Genomic DNA, 25,295 nt, shown 5'->3' on the forward strand with positions numbered 1-25,295 from the left:
CCTTGTAGTTCTGTTCCTCTTCTCCTTTCATCCACCCGCACATTATAGTTGCTTTTTCTTCCTCATCTCCTCTCTTTTCCTGTATTTACATCATCCTATAGCTTTGTTCCTTGCTCTTCTTCCTTCGATCTTCTTTTTCTCCCACTCCCTCTTCTAGCATAAAAAGGTAGGGTTTTTTACACAGTAAAGAGAGCGATTCCCCCCCCCCCAAAAAATAACTATCAAGTTTCTTCCCTTCATACTTATGATCCAGTTCCAACAGATGCTGCCTGCTCTTAGTACACTGACTGATGTGGACATTGAAGGTGCTCTCCTCAGTACTCTCCAAAAAGTTACTTTTTCTCCCCACTGTTATTTTCTGATGATGATGCCATCACACTGTCTTCCATATGTGGTTTGCTTAGCTTGGTCACTTCTCTTCACCCTCAAAAATCTGCTTTTGCTCATTAGATTGGAAGCAGCTCTCACAGCTTTCTAGAGAGTAAAGCAGCGTACATGTGCCCCAACAGATGGGAAGGCAGGAGGAAATTACTGGCTCTGGCTATTGATCTTGATTAAAAAGAGGAAGACTTTGCTGTTGTGGAAAGGGAAGGTTTCCAAGGGCAGATGACTCCAGTACGGAAGACTGTGTATCTGTGCACAGGCAGAATAATTAGAGATTAGAAGGGCAAATGTAAAAAGGAAAAGACATATTAGGGTAAGGTGGGGCAAATGTTAAGAGTGGGTTGAAATGACAATCATAGTGAAGAAATATAACGAGGTAGGGGATAGTTATTGCAGGTACTGACTCATTCACAGTAAACACTTTTACTGCATGATAATTTTTACCTTTTATGTCTCAAACATTTAATGGGATCATTGAAAGATGATTCTGAACATTGAAACTTGCCCTCTAGGCAGATGAAACACACAGATTGTGTCCCCACCATTGCCTTGGAATTTATTTTCAAAGTAAACTTCTGTTTTTTTCTCAGGGAAAGTGTCAATCTCTTCATCCAACATCCTTTAACCTAGCATGGAGGTGGAGTAGGAGGTAGATTTTTAGCCAGATAACTAGAAGACCATGACATGGACGAGCAGAGAAACACAAAGAGGGTAATTGTTCATAGGATTTGTCTCCTTTTACCTACTACCACTCCTACATTTTTTTTTTTCATATATTCCTGTGCCACTGATAAGTAGGCACCTGGCAGGGAACAAGAACTCCATTCTGCACTTGTACATCAGGCAACCTAAGAAAAAGAACAAAGGAAAAAAATACTGACAAGGAAAAGATAAGTTTCACTCCTGGCAAGAAATGATTCTCAAAGTCATCTTTTGTCAGCAACACTTGTCTTTAAAGATGCAGAAAAAACTGCAAGCAGATTTAAGTCAGAGCAACTCCTCAATCTTATTTTGGAGATCTATTTTGTTGAAGAATAATTTTAAATAATATCATCTGTTTACATGACTCAGAATATTCATAGCAACTCCAACATATCCACACTCTGCATCCTGAACAGGCACAATATCCTAAATATTAATGCCAAATAGTTTGTATGTCATATGGTATAATGAGTACTCAAAAATAGTCTATCACTACTTCTGGCCTGAGTTGTCTGGGAAAACTTACAATATTGAAAGCCATGCAACAGAATACTTGTGTCATACAATCTGTACATTTAAACTTGCATGACTTCAGAGATGCAGGAAAAATCTGAGTAAGATACTACAAAATCCTGCACAATGATGTATATATAAAAATAGCTTCAGTTGTTGACCATAAATTATTTAAGAGACATTTCTCCCCTATTAACTAGATGCACTGTTTCTGACTGCAAGGCAATTTAGTGGATCTCTAGGGTCTTGACTTAAATTCTTACTATTCTGTGTGACCTTAATAAATCACAGATGGATGGGACTGATAAGGGACTGATGTTCCAGGATACAATGAGCCTTCCAGTCTCAGCTTGGTAATGATAGGCTTACATTCCCTGCATGTAAAACAAGTGCAGGTATATGGCCAAAACAAGCAGCATGCTCAGTGAGGAGCTAACAAAAGCTGTGTGCAGGGAAACTCTATGAACATGGATGTGTGTGAAGTCCCACCCTGGTGCTTGGCACCTTTGTTCTCTTGGGACTCAGAATTTGGAGTCCTCTTCTGGTGGTGAGTGCCAAAATCTGTTCTTTAAAACAATGAATAAAGAGTCCCTGTAGCTTCTCTGGTCTGTGACTTCATTTCATACGGCTGCTGGCCACAGCATTTTTCTTTGTGTTATTACTGGAAAACACCAAGGTCTGTGTTAACAGACAGCCTGCCAAAGGTGTTTAAAAGGCCTATTGGCTGTCAGCAGATAAAGAATTCCCAATAAGCAGTGTTCATTTTCTTTTAAAGTGTAGCTGGAGGAAATAGTGTCCATCTTCTCTATGCTGTTACCCAGTGGTTAGAGCATTGGCCGGGAAGTGGGAGTTCCTGGGGAGCATTCATGCTGCATCCCTGACCACCATGCTAGACTGGGAGGAGGAAGAGCAGGAAGGAAACAGGGAGTCACCACCTTTTCGTTTGAAGTTATGACCCTGTTCAGACAAGCGTGTAAGAGCCTAAGACAAGGAGAAGGCAGCTGAGGTAAAAGACAGAGTAAAATAAGGACGCATCTCTCTCATCCAGTTTAATTGTTGGAAGAGAGTCCTGGTTTTAATTGATGTGTTTTTGTAGTAAATAGTCCCTGGATAAAAAACAGCATTGGCTTGGGAATAGCTACCAGAAACCAGGAGTAAGTGCCTACAGCTCCCTGTCTCCTTCCTTCTAGTTCACACCAGTGCCACACGTTTCACATCCCTTCCCATAAGGACACAACTTCAACAGGGGAGGTGATAAATGTTTCCCTTCCATTTTGCAGTCCTTCTGAGCACCTGGGACACTCTCCTGGGAATTACAAGATGTTGACATAAATCCCTTTGAGCTAAAAGCCCATTCTCTCATCACGGGGTTACTGCACTGAAGATGAGCACTCTACCAAATGCAGCCGGGCACCGAACCCAGCTGTGGCTATTACAGAAGAACCTGACTTGTTGGGCTTGGAGAGGTTTCTCTCAGCCGGACCTCTCTTGGAGCTGCTCTACCTACTTCCTAGACCACAAGTGGGCACAAAAGGGAGAGAGATGCCAAGATGCCCAGCTTGGGGCAATTCTGAACATTTCTATCCAGAAAGAAACTAACAGAGTTCAGGTGGCTGCTCAGTGGAGTTTTTCAGATATGAATTTTTAGTTTACCCATGCTCTTTTCCGGAGTCTAGCCCTTAGGTCTTTCAGGCTACATTTATACAGTTAAATGGAGTACAGTCAGAGAGTTGGCAAAGTACAGCAGGACTTTAAGTGGCCTGTGGTTCTGGTATGTCATAGCCCAGCTCTTCTCAAAGCAACCCATGCTTCAGCGTAAAACTATTCCATAGTCTTTCTGCCAGAAAGATATGGTCCCCTAAGAAGAAGCCAGTGGCTAACTTACCCATCCTTGCTGCATTTGTGACCTCTAAGGAGGCAGCGTGGCAGACTTTGGTGCAAACATACACAGGCAATGCACAGTAGGCCAGAACACACGGTAAATGTACGAACACATGCTCAGAAGTAAAACAAGGCCACGTTTTCTCCCACATCTTATGCCATAGCTTGCTCAGTCATTGAGGCCAGTCTGTTGGGATGATACATGAGTCTGGGCTCGACACTAAGCTTGGACCTCGGTTCAAAGACAGTAGAGGAGTAGCCTCTGGCTTTCTGGTGTCTCTCTGTGAAAAGAGGAGTCACAGAGCTTTGCTTCCCCAGAGGGCTGCTGTGAAGAAAAACACATTAAATACTGTGGAGTGCCCAGCTATTGCAGCAACATGCCAAAGCCCATATCTAAAAGGGGAGGGTGAATTTTTAGAAGAGAGTGATCCCATCCTAAGTATTTACCAGTTGGAGTGAAATAAGCCTCAACAAAACCAGGTGTAAATAAAAGCAGTTGAAGGAATCTAATTTAAAAAGCAGTTCCTTCTAAGTTGCACAAGTTTTACTGTGTTATTACTAGTTCTCCAGAAATCAGCTAAGTGATCTCTGCAGTAAAGTGCTCTTTTGTGACATACAGGAACTGGAAAATACTTTAAAAAGTAAATATAATATAATTTAGATCTTATATCTTAGAAAGGACATGAATACAACTACTTTATATTGTATTTTCAAAAAATACTTCTGCATTTGGATATCATTTGCATAAGGCTATAGAAGTTCTTATCTAGTTAAAAAAAGAGGGAAGTTGATAAATCATCAAGGAAGGAAATACTGAGGTTTAAAACAGCCACAAATTTGTTTTTCTTCAGCTTATCATTTTAAAAACTCAAGTGCTGTAATTCTGGATGAGTTGCCAGATTGTTTCCTTCATAATTCTGCCTTTCTCTTATCCATTCTTTAGGGATCAAAAACAAGCATATTAACTTCAGTCAGTGAACACGGAAATCAGACACATTCCCCTAACTTCAGGCTCTGATTAATTCCAGTGGTAGCCTTTGACCTTGATTTCCACAATATCTTGCAGTACATACAGAAGCTTGACCTGGTATCGGAAAACTGCAGAGATTTGGTTTGGAAAAAATAAAGCCACCTTCATCTCCATTACCATTGCTACATTAAAATCTATTAAACAAAGGGCTGAAAATCTGAAGCTTAGGCCTTGGAGCCAGTTTCACAATCTGTTTCCTGTAGCCAGAGTTCATTTGCAGCCAGTGGAAAAAACAACTTCTAAAAGATAAAAGGCAGTGCTGTGACTTTCAATCAATCTTAGCATTCAGTGTGGGAATATAGCTGTATTAAAGTCTAACACCAATGCTTCAGTTCTGATTCTGGTTCACTTTACTGATCGTGGATATATGTAGCCATTGTCAGAGACACCCAGCAAGCACAAACTTATAATGGGAATAATGAGATCTATCCAACTTCTGAAGATCAAAATTTAGATAGAAATAAAGCAAGCACACATGACATGCCTTTTCACAGGAAAACTGGGAGACCATAACAAGTGACGACAGAACGGGATGGGAAGCTGAAGTGGTAGCTAATGTAAAAAAAAAAAAAAAAAGAAAAAAAAAAGAAAACATGAAAGGCACTGGCAGAATTATTTTCTTTGAACCCATCGGTTATGATGGGTGGAGGCCTCAAGTGCTTAGAGAAGTCAAGACTCACATTTATTACAGGTAGTGATGATTTCAGTAGATATATTGTTCACAAGGGTGCCAAAGGCCTAGAGGAAGCAGCTGCACGAAGCAGTCCAGGCCTGTCCAGGCTGCTGAACAATGGTTCACAGGCTCCTTGTAGAAAAGATTTTATGGGAAAAAAAGATTGGTCTTCCTTGAAAGGTACAGGTAATGATAGAATGACACTTACTTTGCAAGCTTTAGGGAAACCATGCCAGAAAACAAAAGGAATATCAGATGAAGAAAGCAGATTCTTTACAAGTAAAAGAGCTGTTGATGGCTGGTGTTGGTGAGCCAGCCCAAGCTCTGTTCCTGGGCTCCAAAACGGTTTCTGTGTCTTTCTGTGGTACGCGAGTAGCTCGTTCTGCATTTAACTTCAGTTTTGAGGTTTGAATTTTAGAGTAGGAAATGGTGTACGTGAGAAACGTACGACCCTATAGGCCCAACGTCCCATTTCTAATTTACTTGCAAGCATTCTTTTGTCTTTCAGTATAGTCAAAATTGTAGTTTTATGATTGCTTTAATGTGACAGCTGCAAATCGGTGATTCTGCCTTTGTCTATATGTTTCCCTCTCCTCTTCTCTGCCAAGAGGTGAATTGGATCAAGGAAGCAACTTGGCTGAAACTAACTTTATAAAAAAAATGCCTTTTTTTCCCTGCAAAAAGGAAGGAAGGAGACCGTATGGCCAGGGAAACAGCAATACCGGCCCATTTGGTGGCAGCCTGCACTTAATCACAGAACGGCTGAGGTTGGCCCGGACCTCTGGAGGTCACCTGGTCCAAACCCTCTCTGCTCAAGCAGGGCCACCTCGAGCTGGTAACCCAGGACCACGTCCAGATGGCTTTTGAATATCTGCTCTCTGGGCAACCTGTGCCAGTGCTCAGTCACCCTCGCAGTAAAAAAGTGTTTCCTGACGTTCAGAGGGAGCCTCCCCTGTTTCAGTTTGTGCCCATTGCCTCTGGTCCTGACACTGGGCACCACGGAGAAGAGCCTGGCTCCGTCCTCTTTGCACCCTCCCTTCAGGTGTTTGTGTACATCGATAAGATCCCCGCGAGCCTTCTCTTCTCCAGGCTCATGAACTCCAGTATAATTTGGATCAGAAAAACCTTGGATTATCTTGGTTTAAAAGACTGTGAACTGTTGCCCAATTTGAATATTTCAGGGATTCCCCCCCCCCCCCCTTTTGCTTTCAGGTGTTGAAGGCGCTGTATTTCGCTCGCACGGACTGTTTTTTTTTTTCCTTTCTGCTGATGTGTTTACTTAGGGTACATCAAAGGCTGCTGTTGAAGCGTGCATCTGACGAGCCATTGCAGTTTTTTTGCCATTTTTTGCCAATGCAAATTTCTGAAGCAAATCCACTACCGGAATTGCTTTACTCCTGGCTGTCGCCAGCCATCTGCTTTCGATAACCTGTTGAGGTGGAACACAAAAAAACCCCGACATTAAGGGAAAAAAACCCGTGCTAGAAACGGCAGCGACCCCCCCCCCCCCCGGCCCCCCCCCGCCCCGGCAGCGGGACCGCCCCCGCAGCGCCGGCAGGCGGCAGCCACGCGCGAGCGCGCCGCGGCCCCGCCCTGCCGCGCGCCGCCTGCCGGGACACGTAGTTTCCCGCCGCGGGCGCGGGGCCGCCCTTGTCCCGCACCGCACATCCCAACCGGCCCTGCCGCTCCCCGCCTCCATTGGGCCGCCGGCAGCGAGCGCTGAAAGGCGATTGGCTGGTGCGTGCGTCCGTCATGCGGGCTCCCGGTGTCGGGCGGGGCGAGTTCCTGCCCTGCTCCCCCCCGGGTGAGGGGTTCGCCGGGGGTCTGTGGCGGCCCGGCCCCGGCGGGGAGGGCTGAGGGGGCCGCCCCGCACCGCGGCGGAGAGGCAGGGCCGGGGCCGTCCCCTTCCCTCCATGCCTGGGGCGGGGAGGAGGAGCCGCCGGCGCCGCGGGGTGGTGGCTGCCCCGCTCCCCGCCGGGAGAGGCGAAGCCCCAGCGACGCTGCTCGCTCGGCAGCCCCGGCGGCGGTGGGCGGCGGTTGCCGTGGGCGCCCGCCGGGGCTGAGGGAGCTCCCGCCCGCCCTGCCCCCCATGCGGCGCAGGCAGCGGTCTCTCCGCTCGCCGCCGCGTTTGTCGTCTTTGTGGGCGGGTTGGCGGCTGCCGGGAGCCCGCCATGGGGCGGCCGCCCCGGGGCTGCTGAGGCGGCGGTGGGGAAGCAGCCGGACGGCCCCATGGAGGAGCGGGAAGGCGAGGTGCGCTGGGACGGGTTGTGCAGCCGCGACCCTGCCACCCGAGCCGCCGCCTTGGACACCATCGGCCAAGCCGTGCTTCGCCGTAGCGAGACCATCGCTCCGGTGGCGGCGGTGCCGTCTAGCCGGGCCGCCGACGGGCTCTCGGTTCCCGCCGCCCGCGACGGGCTGAGCGAGGTGCTGGTCCGCCTGCTGATGCTCTCCAAGCGCTGCCCCTTCCCCGACGTGAGGGAGAGGAGCGAGGCGATCCTCGGCGAGGTGCAGGTAAGCACGGCAAACCCCACCTTCGCCGTGGGACGGGGCCGGGAGAGCCCCGCGGCCGCCCCCAGGGCGGCCGCGGGGCTCTCCCGGCCCCGTCCCACGCAGGGCACCCTCGGCTTTCAGCTGTGCAACGGGGTAGGCATCTGACCCCGGCCGGTCAGGTTTATTCGTGCAGTAATACATGCTAAATGTGCGTGTCCATCCGTGTCCCCCCCCCCCCCCCCTTGAAGAAACATTTAGAAAAGCATGATGAAAAGTCAGTTTGGTATTACCAGTTGGCTTTAATACAAAAGCAGGAAAGGTTTGGGTAGAAACGCTGGAGGTTGCTAATGCAAAATATAAATAGATCTGGGAAGTTTTTTGAGCTTTTAAAAGCCGAGCTTTAAGACTATTAAAGCAGAGCCTGTCAGAGTTCCCTTTTTGTTGTTTATTGGTAAATAGTTTCTCCACTGGAGTTGGTAAGATCCAAACTATTTTTTTATAGCTCATACGCGATCTAGCCGACAGAGGATTACACTTACTGACCTTTTATGCTAACAAAAAATAAATGTTACTTTGTACTCTTCCACTGTTAGTCTAATTATAGTTACTCGCATTGCAATTCTCTTGCTCACTTAAAGTTTTTGCCCAGGTCTTGAAATTCTGATGCAGGGCTTGTATCAACGGGTCCAGCAGCACTGCTAAAAATACTACTTGCTCCAGAGTAGGAAAAGGAAATTCAGGTATTTCTTTTAATCGTAAGTGAATTTTTAATCACAAGTGAATACATAGAGCTGTGCTTGGAGTTAGCTGCCTGATTCCCTGTATTGTGCTGCTTCTTCCTGAACATTAACAGGTTTAATATAGGGGAATCTAGGGGAAAAAATAATTTTTATATATATATATATATATAAACATTATCTATATTTTATATAGATAAACATTATCTATATTATAATATATATGGTACACATATGTTTTATATATAAAACATTATCTATTATATATTAAAATACATTAATATATGTATTTTAAAGGAACTTGTATATAGATCCATTTTTGATCTGTGCTACTTTGAAGTGGTTCAGAGAAATTCTGGGTTTGGATTATTGAGGCTGAGAGAAGCTCTGTTTATTTTGTCAACTTCTCAATAGTGTGCAATGTCATAAATACAGTATAATTTGATTTATATAGTGTGGGCTGTATGGGGCATTTTTCTGGAAGCAGGTATTGCCAGTAGAAGCTACAAATAAAACATATGGTTTATGTGAAAGGCCTGACAGCTATACTGCTTTTTTTTAAAAACCCAAATCAACAAAACAAACACCCCCACCCCACCCCCGACTTGAATATTAAATTGAAAACTTAATCGGGCACCTTGGCATCAGCATCTTCCCTGTTAAAGATTCAAATGAGAAGTGGATCCATTACCAGTGAGAATGATGAGTCACTGGAACAGACTGCTAAGAGAAGACTTGCTTTTATCAGGCACAAGTTATCAGAGTCTATTCAAAGGCCCAACAGGTGGTGATCTCTCACCTAAGTCTGGGAGGAGGTCAGGCTACATGTTCTGATGACTCCCTTTTAGGTTTTTATATATGAAGTTACTAGCATGTTCAACTGTTAGTCTTGTTTAGAAACTTTGTTACTAGCTTTTTTAAATAGGCCAAAAAGTTCTAACAGAAAATAAGTCCATCTTGATACAGCAAGTGCAAGTTCAAATCCCATGATCATAGCTGACTTCAATAAAAATAGATGTGAAAGATGTAATAGATATGAAACCAACTGTATACATACAAGCTGCAGTAAAGGTTTAACCACAAGTTAAGCAAAATAAAATCAAATACAACATTACTTTAAGAAAATCTTTAAAAGCTGCTTTTGTAATTTTTCTTCTTTGGGAGTAGATCTGAGAGAGAAATATTCTATATTCTATGAATATAGAGTGGCAAGTCTTAGTTGTTATGACTTTATTTACTCATAAAAGAAAATGTTCATTGTAATCTTTGGATCCGCATTTGTGGAAGAAATAATGTAATCCAAGTAGTCCATTTTGGATGCTGCGGACTATTGTCAGGCGTGAAATGGTTTTCTGTTGATTTCATGGCCAAGAGGAGTTTTATTCAAATCTCTGCAGTGAAGATGGCAGATAAAGCAAACTATTAAATTAAATATAATTATCCCATAGAACTCGTGGCTTTCAGCAGTGATTCTAAATGTAAGTAGCTTAGTAACATTATGAAAATGTGAAATCCTATTCAGAACAGTATCAGTACTTAAAGGACTCGTATTACTTTATCTCCCTGTTTTGGGATATGAAACTATCTTTCTTGAACTCCACAGCAATATGTACCATTATGCTGTCTAAACCTTATACTCTGCCAAGTAATTAAAGGACATAGAGCCCAGGGCAGGAAGAGGCAACTTGGAACCCAAAGATTCTCCTGGGAACTGGTGCTGCCCTCCTTCTCTCTCCTTCTCTCTCCTGTGGTCCAACTCAGACTAGTAGGCTGAGCCTGGACTGATTTTTTTTTTTTTTTTTTTTTTCTCTCCAATGAAATGGAGAACTGTAAAATGTGCTTTCTTCATCTTTCTGCCCTGCATCCAGGATAGGTCAGTGAGGAAATAACAGACTTGAATTTTCCATGCGGTCTGATAGCTATTTCTTTCTGGGGCTAGCGCCCTCTTGCCTCTTGGGGTAATCAACAAATATTTAGGCATGAGCAACTATGCTGCTGGTGTTTTTGCAGCTTTGTGTCTGTAGCAAGTTGGTAGAAGGCATTATATGGTTGGTGTAAGCTGGTAAGCTGCAGGCTTGGCAGCAGCCTGTGTCAGCATGGCATCCCTCTGAGCCTGCCTTTGTTACGGTCTTCTTTTTTTTTTCTGGAGAAAAATTCCTCTGAAATATGGTGGAATCCTAAGTGTGCAACTTTCTTCTTTGCTATTAATAAATATTAATCAATAGTATTATTAATGCTATTATTAATAAGTAGTATTGCCTGTATCAGAATCTATTAAAATAAATTATTGCTTAATGTAAATTCCTATTGATTTGACTTATTCAGGATAATGAGTTTCTTATTGTAGGCTATATATATTTATATATATATAATAATATATATTTTTTAGCCTAAGAGAATATATCTAATTTCTCATTTAGATTAGACAAGTTGTTTTTGTAAGAATTATTACAAAGACAGTATCAGCAAACTAGCCCTCTTTTTTCTAATTAAGACTTCCTTGCTTTTATTAATACAAGCAAGGTCGCTAAAGTCACTTTGACCAAATATATATACCTTTAAATATTTTAAAGATATTTCAATTGCAATGCTTTAACCAAGTGAAAAGAGTTTGAATGTTTGTGTATGAAAATATTTGATGAGTGGTTTTTGAGATAAAACCCCAAACAGATCATAGCTTTTTGATAACTTCTTGCATATGTTGTATTTTGCACATATGTATAGCATATTGCTTATGACCTTGCAGAATAGCGGGTCATTCCACCTGGTATGCTAGGTGTCTGCACACCAACACAAATATATGGGGAATGAACAGCAGTGGCAGGTCTTAACAAGTGATGATTAAAAGTATTCTGCCTAGCCTCAACCCGATCAATTAGATGTATGTGACTGGAATATAAATGCAAGGTGTATGTCAATAGCTGGAGAAGAATCACTGAAAGTATGAGATTTGCTAGTTAAAATCTCTCATAACTGTCCAATGTCTTTTGGAAAAGACTGAGCACAACATACTGCTCTGCTGAGGTATGTAAATTCATAAAAAGAGTCTTTTAGATTAACAAAGAGGAAGCCTAGATGGGAGGCAGGTTATGAAGGAGTGACCACCAGTTGTTAGCCTACATAAGATAAAAGATGACAGAACAGCAGAATAAACCCCACAAATGTCAAAAAGCTTACAATTTGGTGTGTAAATCTTGATTGGGGGGCAAATATAAGGAAGAAAGAAACTGGTCTCAACCTCTTTGAGAAGTAATGTAATAGTACCAAACACTTTCATTGAAGGGAAAATTAATAATGAAAAAAGAACTTTGCTCCCTATTGATCTCTTCATTGATGTAAGCACCAGAAACAAACAGAAAATGGGAAACTGTATGTTGCTGAAGGTGCACACAAAGTGCATGAAGATGCACGAAGAAAACTGGGACAGTCAAATACATAATGAGGTGTAGCTAAAAGGGATATTGGAAGAAAGCAAGAAATAAAAGATCCACAGATTAATGGATTAACAGATAATGCTGAGGTGATTGAAATGTTCTCTGAAATGGTTAATCCAGCTAGTGTAGTTAATAGCCATGATAAAAGTATAAATAGTACTTGTCCTAGACTAGGGGAAAAAAAACCTGTAGGTTGCTTGGATAAGCAGCAGATTTTCAACCTGGTAGGGCCCATGAAATTCATTCTGAGGTGCTTAAAAAAACAAACAAACAAAAAAAAAACAACTAGCTGAAGCAATCTCAGACCTGATAGTGGAGGGAAGTAGTAGACTCAAAAAGAATAATGGTGCATACCTCTTCAGTGTGGGCCAAGTGGGATGGGATGAAGAGGAAATTGGTGGATTTTAACTTTAGCTCAAAGTAAAAATACTGGAGCAGTGATGAAACGCATTTTTAGTGCCTAGAAAAAGAAGTTGAGCAACAGCCAAAACAGACTTATCCAGGGTAAATTATTTTAAAGCCAGCATTTCTACTTCTTCTATGATGGAGTAACAGGCCTTGTGGTGCAGAGAGATGCTATAATGCTAATATGTTGATATACTGGAGTCCTCAATATTCACGTTATATTCCCACTAACAAGCTAGGGAATTATGATCTAGAAACTACCGTGCAGTGAGTAAAATGAGCTGGAAAACCATCCCCAGAAGGTAAGCAAGGTCAGGTAGCAAGTACTCGGTACAGATTCTACAAGGTCCTGTCCAGCATGATCTTGATTAGCAAAGTTTTGAGCTTGTTGAATTGCAGATTACAAGCTGGGAGGGAGAGTAAAAATAGTGGAGAGCAGCCATAGAATTTAAAATTACGTTAATAGTTAATGGGAGCTTGTATTATATCGTCTAGACCTCTGACTTTTTTGTGAAGAAAGTTTGAAGAAATTGGTGGTGGTACAGTCAGCTAAAAAGGAGGCTAAGACAATATGTTCCCAAATAAGTGGGGGACAGAGGGGATGAGAGGACTGCTGCAAAGAGGAAGGAAACATCAGCTAGAGAACAAATGATCAGTTGATCTGAATTCCAGCAAGACTTTGGTTAGACATTTGGGGGAAAATTTCAAGGATTAGGATAGTAAAGCAGTGGCATAGACTACCCAGTGATGTCCATCACTACAACTCTTTGTCTGAACTGTTCTTAAACATCGGGTAGGAGTGATATGCTTACTTGGTCCTCTCCTTGGGAAAGGCAGAACATTGGTAACTGGATGATTTTTCCTTCCAGCTGCTTTTTCTGTGTTTTGTGTTGGTAACTGCTTGGAGGGACGCACTCTCCAAGAGCCCTCCCCTTGATCTTGAAGACCGTATTTACCAAATATGTAGGACTGGAACTTGTGGTCTGGAACCTCTGTCTTTTAGTTAAAAGCAGCGGGTGGGCTCAGGAGGACTTTGAATACCTCCTTGTTTTCTTAGGCCTACAGCTCTAGTGGATAAATGTAACAGAATCCCTAGTTTGCAGAGGGCTGTATGGCACGTAACAAGAGAGAGGTCATGTCAGCAGCCAAATATATACCCTCCTGTATTGTATCCTTCGGGCGCTGCCTGTGACCTAGGCTTGCTTGGCAGGGCACATAGAATGGAATACCCTTACCTTTCCAAATCCCGTCAAAATACTTGTATGGATTTAAATTAAATGAGCATCCAGAAAGGATGGCAAGACTTCTAGTCACAGCCAGAGCAGGCATCCCATCCTCTTCCTCTGCCACAGTGTGTGGGACAAATAAAGCCTCTGCCAGGAGGGGAGGTGGTAGTTCCCCTGCGTATGTCCATAAAGGATAGAATACGAGTTACTTTTCCGTTTCATTGGTAGATTTCTCTTACAACAGAGTTTACTATCTCTTTGCTTTGTGTGTGCGCCATGTTTGAGCTCTGTGGTGCATGCTGGTTAAGAGTAATAAGAGTGAAACTCAAATAATGCTCCTTGCTCTCAAATAGTTTATTCTGATGACTGTGGTATTACAGGAGACTGGCTAACTTTCAAAACTGTTAATCTGCTTTTAGTGTAATCTTTGATAAATGACTTCATAACTTTGCCTGCAGTCTTTTTAGCCTTCCTGCACAACAGAAGTAACTTTCTTTAGTGAACTTTGAAATCTGTAGCTAGGCAGATGTTAGGTTGTGGGATTTTTTTTTTTTTTTTGTCCGAGTTAATTTGACTGTGTCGTACTGCATGTTCCCCTGTGATGCTTACTGTTGGTCAGTCACCATGGAAAGGTGTCTCAGATGAAATTTATACTCTGTTTAAGCCTACAAATTTAAATATAGTATCCTTACTGGTGGTGGTGAATCTGATCCATCTGGAAGCTGACTAGTCTCCTTACACAATGCCAATACCCAAGTCAGTTTCTGTTTCCCATAGTACTCTTATGTAAAGTGAATGAAAACATCCTTTTTTTTTTTTTTTGTGAGTTCAGAGCAAAAGTATGTTCTGTCTTTTCCAGCCATTAGGTGGAATGGGTTTAATTATGTATTGTAGGGTGCTCCCTTCAAAAGCCACATGTCACTGCCAGATTGCTAGTTTAGAAAACATGTCTGCTAGGGTTTTTTTTTGTGGTGTTCAGATACTCTTGCTCTTCTCAATATTGGGAGAGATACTGAAGTAATGACATAATGCACTTAAATGATTAGTCTTATTTACAGCTTCTGCTAGCCTACAAAAAGAACTGTGCCTCCACAGTATTTATTGTAAAGATGTTCTGATGATGAGTCTGTATCACATGTGTGTGGTGAGGCTGGCTGGAGAAGTTAAGGGAGAAGACTTAATCTTGACACATCAGGGAATGTTCTCAGCAGGGGTGTGAACGTGTTTTTTTTTTAAAAACTTAAATTGTCAATAGCCTTTAGATTGCCTTGTCTGACTCCTCCCTCCTTTAGCCTACTTGCCTCCTTTCTGAAGGCTTCAGTCTGTTTGTTGAGAGAGACGAAGGGAAATTTTCTTTTGTTGAGCTTGTCAGCTGCAGAATTGCCTGGCCCTAAGAATGTTTTTGGTTGGAATAAAGAGTTGCTTGAAAACAGTGGAGGTTCTCAAAGTGACGTAAAGTAGGATATCTGGGTCAGTTCAAATGCTGTTTCTGTGTTTGGAGCCTTTCCATAATTTTCCATGCTAGCTGTATGCCATTCTTCTTGTATGGAAATGAGCTTTGCTTAGTCAAGTTTTTCTTATAATTGTTTGGGATAACTTGATCTGTAAATTTATGGGTTTATGTCATTCTGCTGAATTCATTTTTCAGGACATCATAAGAAGAATTTTTATTTTCAAAAAAAGTGAAGAGTGAAGCACACATTTGATAATATTGGCTTGGTTGACTTTTATTTTTTGACTGCATTGAAATGCTTTAAACTGAAGAAATTGATCACAAACATTTCCTCATCTCTTATTATTTACTAATGAGGTAAGCAACTGTAGGGTGTGCATTGGTGGCTTACATAAAAAAAGGTTTGTTTTCTGATTTTTTTTTTTTCATAGGAGCTAATATCTAGAGAACTGTAGAAAGCCAAATGCTTCAGCTTTTATTCATTTTGTAAATAACAGCATCTGTTCTCCTGATCTAGCAGTTGCTAAGTCACACGAGCTCTGTTTGAGATATTTTTTTTTTTTTTTTTTTTTTTACTTCTGCTTCTCTTTGGAGAGGTAATTCTAGAAGTTGGCTGTTCTTTGAACCTCATAGCTGGAGATGATCCTTTCCAGTCTACACTCATGTATTCTAGTGTCAACTTAGTCCTTTATCTTAAATTATTTTTCTCACTCTCACACTAATGGTGTATGGTTAGCAGTGATCCTTCCCCTCTCTGCATTTATTTTGCTAAAAGTTCTGCTCTGTTTTAAGTTGCCAAAAAGCCAACTTATTTCTGTTTTGTTGTTTTTTTTTTTTAATCTTATAATTTGTTTTCCCCATTTGGTATGTAAATAACTGGCTTTATTTTGGGGTGTTGGCATGCATTTGAATGCTATTTGCTCACATAGAGAAATTTTATGCATCTTGAGGAGGTGTTCAGTCAAAGTAAAAAGCACTAAGAATTTGGAAAGGTTTAGAAATTAGCATATGATATGCAAAGTATTAAGTGAAAAAAAAAGTTTATGGACTGCTAGGTTATGTAAATTAATACATCTTCCATTAGCTTGACCAAAGTACATGGTTTAAAAGAAAATTACATTGTCTTGCTGTGACAAGTGCAAAGTGAGCATTGAAGAAATACTTGCTTTTTTGTCATCTTACTCTTGACTTTTTCTTCAGGTCAGGGTTTCTCCTTTTAAAACAAACATAGTGGAAAAGTACTGAATATACCATTGTGGGACAAAAAAATAGTTTTGAAAGCTTGAGTATATTTTCCTGTGGATACTGAGTGTTTAAATTTCCAAAAATATGGTTTGCTGTCAGTATGGTTTTCTATTCCAGTAAGTTGTTTACAGTTTAAGGGGGGTAGGGGGAAAGCTTAGCTCTCTGTCCAGAAATCAAGTGAAACGTGGAAATCTTCTCTTGGACCTAAATACATGAATTAAATCCAAAAAGTTAAGTGGTGGTTTTTCTCTTGTTTACCACTTTATTGATGTTTCCAATGACTTTGACTTTATTTTTTTTTTTCTTTGTATTTTCTTCTGGAAAGCTTAGATTAGCTTGCTGCCAAAAGTTGGGTTGGGAAGGTGAACTTGTTTAGTTCTATTTAAACCTAGTAAACAATTAACCATTTTCCTTACTCCAGCTTTATGTAGAAACCAAACTTGTTCTTTCAAGTCATTTTGGGTCAAAAGTATCACCCAGTGTTGTGTACCAGTGCCTGAATATTACCCCAAATACACTGGGCTGGTATTTTAAAAATAGAGGTGGTGCTGGAATGCATACTGTTACTTATGTCATGTAATCAGATATAAGTCTTCCTTCTGTGCAACTACAAGAACTTACTCTCAATCCAGGCATTGTGCTAAAGGAAAGCACAGTGCTTCTGAAAACATGTGGTTGTTTTTTACTGTAAATTAACTAGAAATTGTAACTTTTCTTCACTTTTCTATGCTTTCTGGAGTCAGTAAGATGTTCTCAGTTGCAGGTGTTTCCTGGCAAGTCCTTTGCCTACCTAAATATCTGACTGGCTCTATGAGCCTAAGTTTTGAGATGCAAGGTGTAACAACCTCTTAGTTAAATTTTCCTCCCTGGGATATTCTTGCTTGCTTAATTGTTTTTAAACAGTTGTTCTTATGAAGTAGGTATTTTAGTTAAGGATTCCTTAACTCCTAGAGAGTAAACATGGAATAATATGATATTTGTTCAAAGGAGGAACAAACTTGAAAATGGAAACTTGTTTAAAGGTCTAAAGCCTTTCCTGTGCGCTTTTTTTTTTTTTTTTAAAGGAGGAGGGGAACCTCTTTTCTGAAAGATTTTTTTCCATTGCAGCTTGTTGCTGAGCCTCCACTGTTTCTGGTGTTTTGGTGCAACAAAACTTTTAGCTTTAAAATGCAGCCTGTTTGCCAACAGCACATTCCACTCAGATTAAACTGTTTATTTGGATTTTTCCATTTATTTAAATTTTAGTTCTAATGTAGATTTGCACTGATTTCTACGTAGAAGACAGACTGAAGAGAGGAAAAAGCTTTTCTTAAACTTTCTATTTCTCTGAATTTCCAATCAGTGCTGAGTGCAAACTCATGTCCGTTTACCAGGACTAAATAACTGGTAGCTGCCATGCACTTAATGTTTTCCGGAGCTCATGACGTAATGAAGATAAGTTCTTATCAGGACAAGATTGCTTTTGGTATTTGCCCTAACTTCATATGTATCCATTCTGTCCTTCCTACTTATGTTACAGAAAAGGTTTTGGAAGCATTTTAACTTTACTTTTTTTTTAAAAAAACAGTGTGTTTATCACAGTTGCTTATATTTACCTAGAAATTAATGTATAAATAGTGTTCTATAAGAGGAGCTTAATTCTTGACATTCCTATTGCTACTGTTCTGTTCCAGGACACAGGAAAAGAAGCCAAATGGAAATGTTTTTGTCTGGCTTTTAGAAGGCATATTGTATCTTGGCTTCTAGTCTTCTGCTTTTCCAACTGTTCAGAACATGGCAGCTCTGCCTGGCTGATGTTGTCTGAAATCTGTCGGAAGAAGAGTATATGTAAATTGGGAAGGTCAAATGTTGCTTCTCTTTCTTTCATTACTTGGTGTCAGGCGTTTCAAGTTTTTGGGTGAGGTTTCACTAGGAATGAAAGCTGTGTCTTTTAATGCAGAAGATACTGTTTGTATGGCACAATGTAAAATATCTCGAAATTTTAGATTCTCGGGGTGGTAGTTAAGTCTTTATAGCTTATGCATTAAGTGAATACCTGATACTGAAGCATAGACTGTTTTGTGGGTTTTTTTTCTACTTTTTAAATTAAAAGAGACTTGGGGGAACTACAGTCTTCATACACTCTGAATTCAGGGTGCAAATCATTACTGCTAAGGGCACTGGAAAATATGGCTGCTTCAAGGTGCTTCCACTGCAAAAATTAATTTTATAGGGATAGGCTGTGGTGTGCATCCCATGTATGTGGCGTACACTTATGTCCTGCTCTCGGAGCCAGACGTCTGCATTAGAGGGTTCAGCAGTGCAATGTGTGTCACAGATTTGTATGTTTTGGGGGAGGTACAATTCCTGTATCTCAGATCTTCTGGGACAAGATAGCCACGTGGCTCAAAAGTAGTTCCCAGTAGTAATAAATCTTTATGCATGTGTATAAAAACATGCTAAGATGATTAAGAAGATTCTTCTGAAAATCTCACGTGGAAACCGAATGACTTGCTGTTCCCTCAAAAAATAGTTGCTAAAAAAATACTTGGGAAGATGTCCTGAGGTTAAAAAACCAAACACTTTACAAAGAATAAATTCAGATTTCAATACCATCTTCTAAACGAGTTCTCGGTGGGGTTGGGAAACTGAGGATTTCTCTAGATGCACACTCACAGATTGTCTGTTTAAAGATGACTTCAGGAATAAACATGTTTTCTGAGATATAATACCAGATTTTATGTAGGGGGCAGACCGGATAAAGGAATTGTTCTGTCTTAAGAAATAACTTACATATGAAGCAAGGCAAGAAGTCCTTCCTTCCACTTAGTGTGTTCAGTCAGGAAGGAATGATTCTTGGATTTTAATTTTTAATATTGATAGACTTCCAAATAGATCTGTAGTGACATGTACATCAGTAAGAGTGTTGTTTAAATAAACAGAAATGGCATGAAGGTCACATACTCGTGAAAAATACAATTTTTTTCCTCAGAAAACTTAATAGTTAGCTATAGATGACAAATTTACTTTAACTGTAGACTCGCGTGACTATGAAGGAAGAATTTGGTCGAAGCGGGCCTTTGAAGTGCCCCAGAAATAAGATTTGAACTTTTTCATGTCAGTTCAGACAGACGGCTCATCTCAGTTCAGCTCATCAGAAATTTCTGAGAGTCCTTGTAAAAGCTTATTATGCAACCTGAGAAGCTTTCTCTGAAGTAAATGGGCAAAATGTAGGCATATCCCCAAATCATCCGTCTCATCTTAATTTCAGGACTAAACAGTGGGCTATCTGGGGATTGTTTGGGACCTTTGTTATTCAGAGCTGCTTACCTGCGTGCCTTAGTGCTCACCTCTTCTTGATTAAACCAAACTAATGCTACAAATCCATCAATGCAGCAATGACAACTGACTTTTCGGTGCCAGCCCCATTTAACCAGAGTTTGTAATGGCCTGTTTCAGTTGGCAGTTGTAACCACGTTTGCACTTTATGCAGGGATGCTGGCGTGGGAGGGCCACAGCAGTATGTTTCAGTGAAAGTCTACTACCTTGTGTTGAAGATACAGGTTTGAGGCAAACTTATCCCAGGTCATCCTTTGGTAATAATAACCTGCCTGGTTCTGTCCTGCGTGATGAAGTCTGGTCTGTACGTGGAGATTCTGCAGTAGTAATACTTTGCATCTCTTTTTTCCTATTTGCACACAGAAGTTGGCAGAAAGATGGCTTGGTTGGGAGATCAAGTGGGCCAGATGCCAGAGTGGGAATCTGATAGAGTGACCTTTGCTGCGTTCTCCCAGTCTCTCATGCAGTAGCAGTCCAGCCAAAGCAGAAATCTGTCCGGCCAGGCTGGTATTTGGCACTGTCTGGAATGGCTTAAAACTTGTCTCAGTGCACTTGCTAAATAGCCTGTTATTGTGGAGGGATGGGTTAGAGAAAAATATATTCTTTCTTCTGGGTTACTACAAAACGTTTTCTAGATTCGCCAGGTGAATATGCTGTGAGTTAGCCTCCTGGATGTAACAGTCTCACCTTGGTTGTGCTAGTGCTGATGAACTGAATGGAACTATATAGGGTCGAGCATAGGATTTCATAGTGGCCTTTGCTCTACCTTGCTGTCTAGAGCTCGGCACAGTTGGAACCGAGACACTTGGAATTTGGACCTCTGTCACTTGCTGATGGTGAAAGTAGTTAATTTCATGCCAGTTCTGTTAGGACACTAACTGGGTATGCTATAATTTTTCCAAAAGACTATGTGCTTGAATTATATTACAAAAAAACTCAGCTTTTTTTTTCTTTATACGTAGTTGGTTTAGGCAGCCGTAAGGAGATACCATCTTGATTCTGTAACAGAAACATACAAATCTGTATCATCATGTGAGTGTTTTCTGAACTTCAGCAGAAAAATGAATACTAATCTTTAAATATTTCCTCTATATAATACTTGAATATTTGTTTACAAATAACAGAGTAGACAATCCAACTAGGTAGGACTTGTCAAAAGCATCGAGCTCCTTTGTTGTCCAAAACTTCCAAGAAATGGAAATCAAAGTGGAAAGAGCATGTGCTGTAAGTTGTTATTAAGTATATACAACATGGTAAGAGGCAGGCAATCTAACAAAGAACTAACTCTAAATTCTTAAGCCAAGCATTACTTATTTAATTTTGAAATAGCATGGAGGGATTTTACTAGGGATAAAATTAGGCAAAATATCTCCTCCTTCTGTAAGTAACAGAAGCCAGGGATAATATAATTTAATAGCCTCATTTGAGACACAATTCCTTTATCTGGTGCAACAGTAGACTCTGATGCTCCCTGAAATCAAGCACTCCATCTCTTAGAGATTAAGACAGTCTTAATGGGGATAACAGAATCTGTAGACTACTTTCCGCTTCAAAACGAGTGATACCTCTTATGTAGTTTGTGCTTCTGAATATTGAGCTTCGTCTGGGAAGTACTGAACCCTGAGACTCTGAGACAGCAAGGGGAAGCCTGTCCTAAGAAGTTACTGGAGTTCTTAACAATTCTGAAGGTTAGAATGAATAAAGAATTGAACCAGCATGCTGTATAATATTCTGCTGTAACAATCTGATTATTATAAGCAAACATAGAAGAGAACCAGCTATTATGTCCTTGTGGCAGTTGCTTTCCTTCACTTAATTAGGTAGGATAATGACTCTTCACAGAGTATGCTCTGAGCTGGAAATCCAGTCATCTACAGGACAGTATCCTAAAGGGGATACTGTCATTATTGAAGCAAATTATAAAGCTCTAGAAATGTCTTATAACAATCTGTTTTATTTCTCTCTTGTAGTGGAAATAAGCCTAGGAAATGTGTGGGGCAGGTTATTTAATAAAGAATGGATTCCGTCCCCCTCCGGCCCCTGGCTCTGTATTTCAGCTAGTTCTTTGGTGTAGTTTTATAGAGTGAAGTTTAGCATTCGCTGGGTTATCAGTGTTTGCTTGGTTGTTTCAAAGATGATTGGTGTATCAAAATAAAAACTTTTTGTGAAAATGTACTGCTTTTGACAAAGTGCTTGCAGGGGAAGGTTTCCTCAGTAACGAGTGAAAGTCCCATGAAGACTAGAAAGAAAAATAGGCTTAGAATAGCCAAAAAACTATGAGCGTGAAGGTCTCACGTTCCAGTCTGTGCTTTGCCCCTGTCAGATCAGTGGCTTGAGAGCACAGTTGAATAGACAAAGTACATCTTCTCAAGCAGTAGAAATTGCATGTTTCTCTTTAAAGTAGTAAATATCTTGGAGCATTTGCCTTGCATGTACAAGTATCCCATTCAAGCATGAGTGGGATCTGGACTGAACTGGAATTTGAAACCTGGTGTGCCTCATCTCAATTTTAAGAGACCTAACTTGGTCCTGGAGGTCTTGTTTATTGACAGGATGTCCCATGGAGAAGTACGTACCCAAGTTATTAAAACTTCCTCAAGTTAGGAAAAAATACCTGTTGTCCAGCTGCTGTGAAATTCATATGCCTCAGCGCAAAAGTGCTTTATATTAAAGCCAAAGCAGTGAGGATGTTTCTAAGGCTCTCTGAGGTGGGGTGAAGGATTTTACCCAACTAAGTAGTTGTAATACAGTTCTTAAATTAATGAAGTGAGCTGAACAAGGATTTTGGTGAAGACTGAAACATGCTAAAATAATTTTGCCAATCATAATGTTCAGTATTTATCTCCTGTTTCTTTTTTAGAACACTTATAAATATGTTAACTTCAGAAAACTAGGATGAAGTACATGTTTAGATGGCTTGTTTAAAGTTCAGTTACTGGGATCTTTTTTTGGAGAGGAAAAAAAAAAAATTGTTGTGCTACAGAAACAGGTCAGAATTTTCTTGTACCACAAGGGCAAAGCATCTTTTCTTTATTCAGATGAAGGGTTTGTATCTCTGTGTCCCTTATTATGATATTAAACAAATCTGTTTAATTACAAGATTGTTGTGGATGGCTTTTTGTTGTTGTGTCGTGTGTCGTCGTCGTCGTCGTCCCCCCCCCGGAAGAATTTAATTTTGAACTGGAGTATTTGTTGCCTTAGCAGTAGTATTTTGGCCACTTACTGTCACATTTGCAGTGGGAACTGTTAACTGAGGGTAGTTATATTATTACCATCTGATGATCAAAGAATTATGGATGAAAAATAAACCAGCAGGTACTTCATTAACAATGTTGTGTACAACAGACAACTTTGACATTATCCTGAAAAGAATTCACAACTGCTTAATGTTATTACTGGGAGCAGCCCTGAATTGACAGGCCTGCTCATGTGTGGTAAAGTGAAGCATACACATGTTTGCAGGATTGGGGCTGTGTGCTGGTTGGTCTGTCCAAAAGCATCTTGATACCTTGCTGCAGGATTCCATTTCAAAACATTATTAGTGCTTCCTTTTACTATGAACAATTGTGTGTTTCCTCTTACAGGTTTCAGGTTTCCTGGACCTTTTGTGGCCGTAAGGTTTGTGATCACTGTGCCAAGCTGACAGTCATGGTTGTCTCTTAATCTGAGAAGTTACATTGTGAGTAAAGAGATGTAGGAAGGAGGTTTTGGATGTGCCATACGGAGTCTGGAAGCACGCTATCTCTGTGTGTGGTGGTGTAACTTCCAGCAGGGCCTAGGAGGTCAAATGCAATGTCATATGAATGCAGCTGCACTGTTTTCAGGACCAAATTGGCTCACTGATTGTGGGCTACCAGGTGTGCCAGTTACCATAGCAGTAAATAGATAAAGTCCATGCCAGTGCTTACAGTTAAATTAGCTTAAGCAAAATCTTGCTCACTTGAGCATGCTTCACAGAATTCCACATAGAAAAGGTCTGATAGCAGGTAGCAGTCTTGAGATGACAACCTGCTACAGTTCAGCTCTGCCAGGCTTCTTGGAGACAGGAATAGCAGTTTTTTAGATCCCTAGCTGTACTGGAGCAAGCCATTTTCTTTGGATAGTATCCACATCCTTTTGTTCCGTACACAGGTTTGTTTTAACGTGTAGGTGATATAAATGAACTGAAGCTGATGCACTCGCTGCGGAAAGATGTAATGAATTTGAAGGAACACTTGGGGGAGACTTCATGTCTCATGTTTTATTTCCAGTTTTTTATTTGTTTGAAGTAACATCACTGTAAATTGAGATCTATTATTCTGAAACTCTTGAAAACCAAAGCTTTTTTCCTTAACTTATTGTCTCGTGCTATTTCTGGTTACAGAATAGTAACCGAAAGCCTCTTGAGATGGGGCATATTTTTAAGTATTTTTTGTTAGTGATGATACCTCACTAGTTTTCTTTAAAAATTATATAATTGTAACTGACTGACTTCTCTACCTAGATATGAAAACAACGATGAGTGATACAGTTGTGGGGAACAGAAAAGAGAAGCATGCATAAATAAGAAGTTTGTGATACTAGGCGAACCAGATCATTGTAGCACTTCATATATTAGTTATGAATGCTCACCACTATATTCAAGTTGCATGCCTATTTCTATTTCAATTCCTGATTTTCAGTATCTCAGTTTTATAAGGAATTTATCTTCAACTGAAACTTCCCAATTTTGATCTCTGTAGTGTTAGTCAAGACTTTGCATCAGTATGTCTTTAAAAAAAACAAAGATGAAAGAACACACATACAGCAAGAACTCACCTCTTTTAAACATAGGAGACATGCATTCCCACATATTCAAAAACAAAACAAAACACGAAACAACTCAACAAAAAACCCTATCCAACTGTAGTTGAAACAGCTGGGATCAAAAAGCTGAGGTTTGTGAAGGAAATCAGTCTTCTGAGTACGTATGATGGTGTCTTCTGTTGCCGGTGATGGCGTAGACTTTCCCTGATCAGAAAATACTAGCATAGGTACGAGGAGAAAATAATAGCCATAATCAGTCTGTTCTCTTTTTTTGAAGGATCTAGCAAGAGAGGGAAATGATGTTGTCAGAGAACTTAGGTGAATAACTCCTAACTTTAATTATGAGCATACCAATGAAGAATTTTAAATTGGCATATGGCAGCTAATTCTAAGTTGAGAGATCACAAAAGAGCAGATTCTAGTTGCGGGGAGAGGGCTGACATTTAATGTTTTGGGACTTTTTAAGCTCATATTAAACAAAACCAATGGATGTGTTTAAGCTATCTCTAGAATAATTTTTTTCTGCTGAACTATATTATCTGTAAAGTAAAATTGTGTTGCATGGTAGTGTTGCTGTTTGCTACTTTTGTTTTTTTCTGTTACCAGCAGATTAAAACTACTGCATTGTCCAGTCTGAGTTTTGGAAAAGTCTATTTAAATACTGTTAATTGTTCACTATTATAAAGAAAGATATTGGAAAAGATAATTCTTTGTCATTGGCAGTTCACGCTTGCTAGAAGAAACTAGATTATTTGCTCTGTGACTATGGTCCATTACAAAGGACTTGTTCAGGCATGCAAAAAGGGACCCTGCGTGGTGAAACTTCCTGGCTGCTGTGCTGCATTTTAGCCTCTCTCCTGCTGTATGACTTGATGGCAAGGCCTCCTCCAGCTGGAAGTGTGCTCTACTTGATTCAGCCCTGGCTGTAGCAATGACCCAACAGACCGCATGTATCCCCAAAGTTTTACAACAAAGCTCTAATGCATTGGAACATAGATGGTATTTCTAATTAAGGGGGG

General features: G+C 40.6%; 1 protein-coding gene across 5 annotated transcripts in view; it reads left to right on the top strand.

The window, feature by feature from the left end:
* Nucleotides 1-6,984: 6,984 nt before the first annotated feature.
* Nucleotides 6,985-25,295, top strand: part of SESN1 (sestrin 1) — an 85,215-nt gene continuing 66,904 nt past the window's right edge. Inside the window, exons 1-2 of one of the 5 annotated variants that reach the window (XM_082306954.1) lie at nucleotides 7,611-7,694; nucleotides 8,323-8,413. Coding sequence is in view for 1 of the 5 variants with exons in the window: in XM_082306951.1 (XP_082163077.1) it covers nucleotides 7,413-7,694 (282 nt within the window). In the remaining 4 variants the exon portion in view is untranslated. Of the gene's footprint in view, nucleotides 7,695-8,322; nucleotides 8,414-15,271; nucleotides 15,286-25,295 lie in introns of those variants that run through there. The other 4 variants (XM_082306951.1, XM_082306953.1, XM_082306955.1 and 1 more) reach the window with 4 other exon arrangements.

This window comes from Platalea leucorodia, assembly GCF_965183815.1.
Source record: "Platalea leucorodia genome assembly, chromosome: 3".
Lineage (NCBI taxonomy): Eukaryota > Metazoa > Chordata > Aves > Pelecaniformes > Threskiornithidae > Platalea > Platalea leucorodia.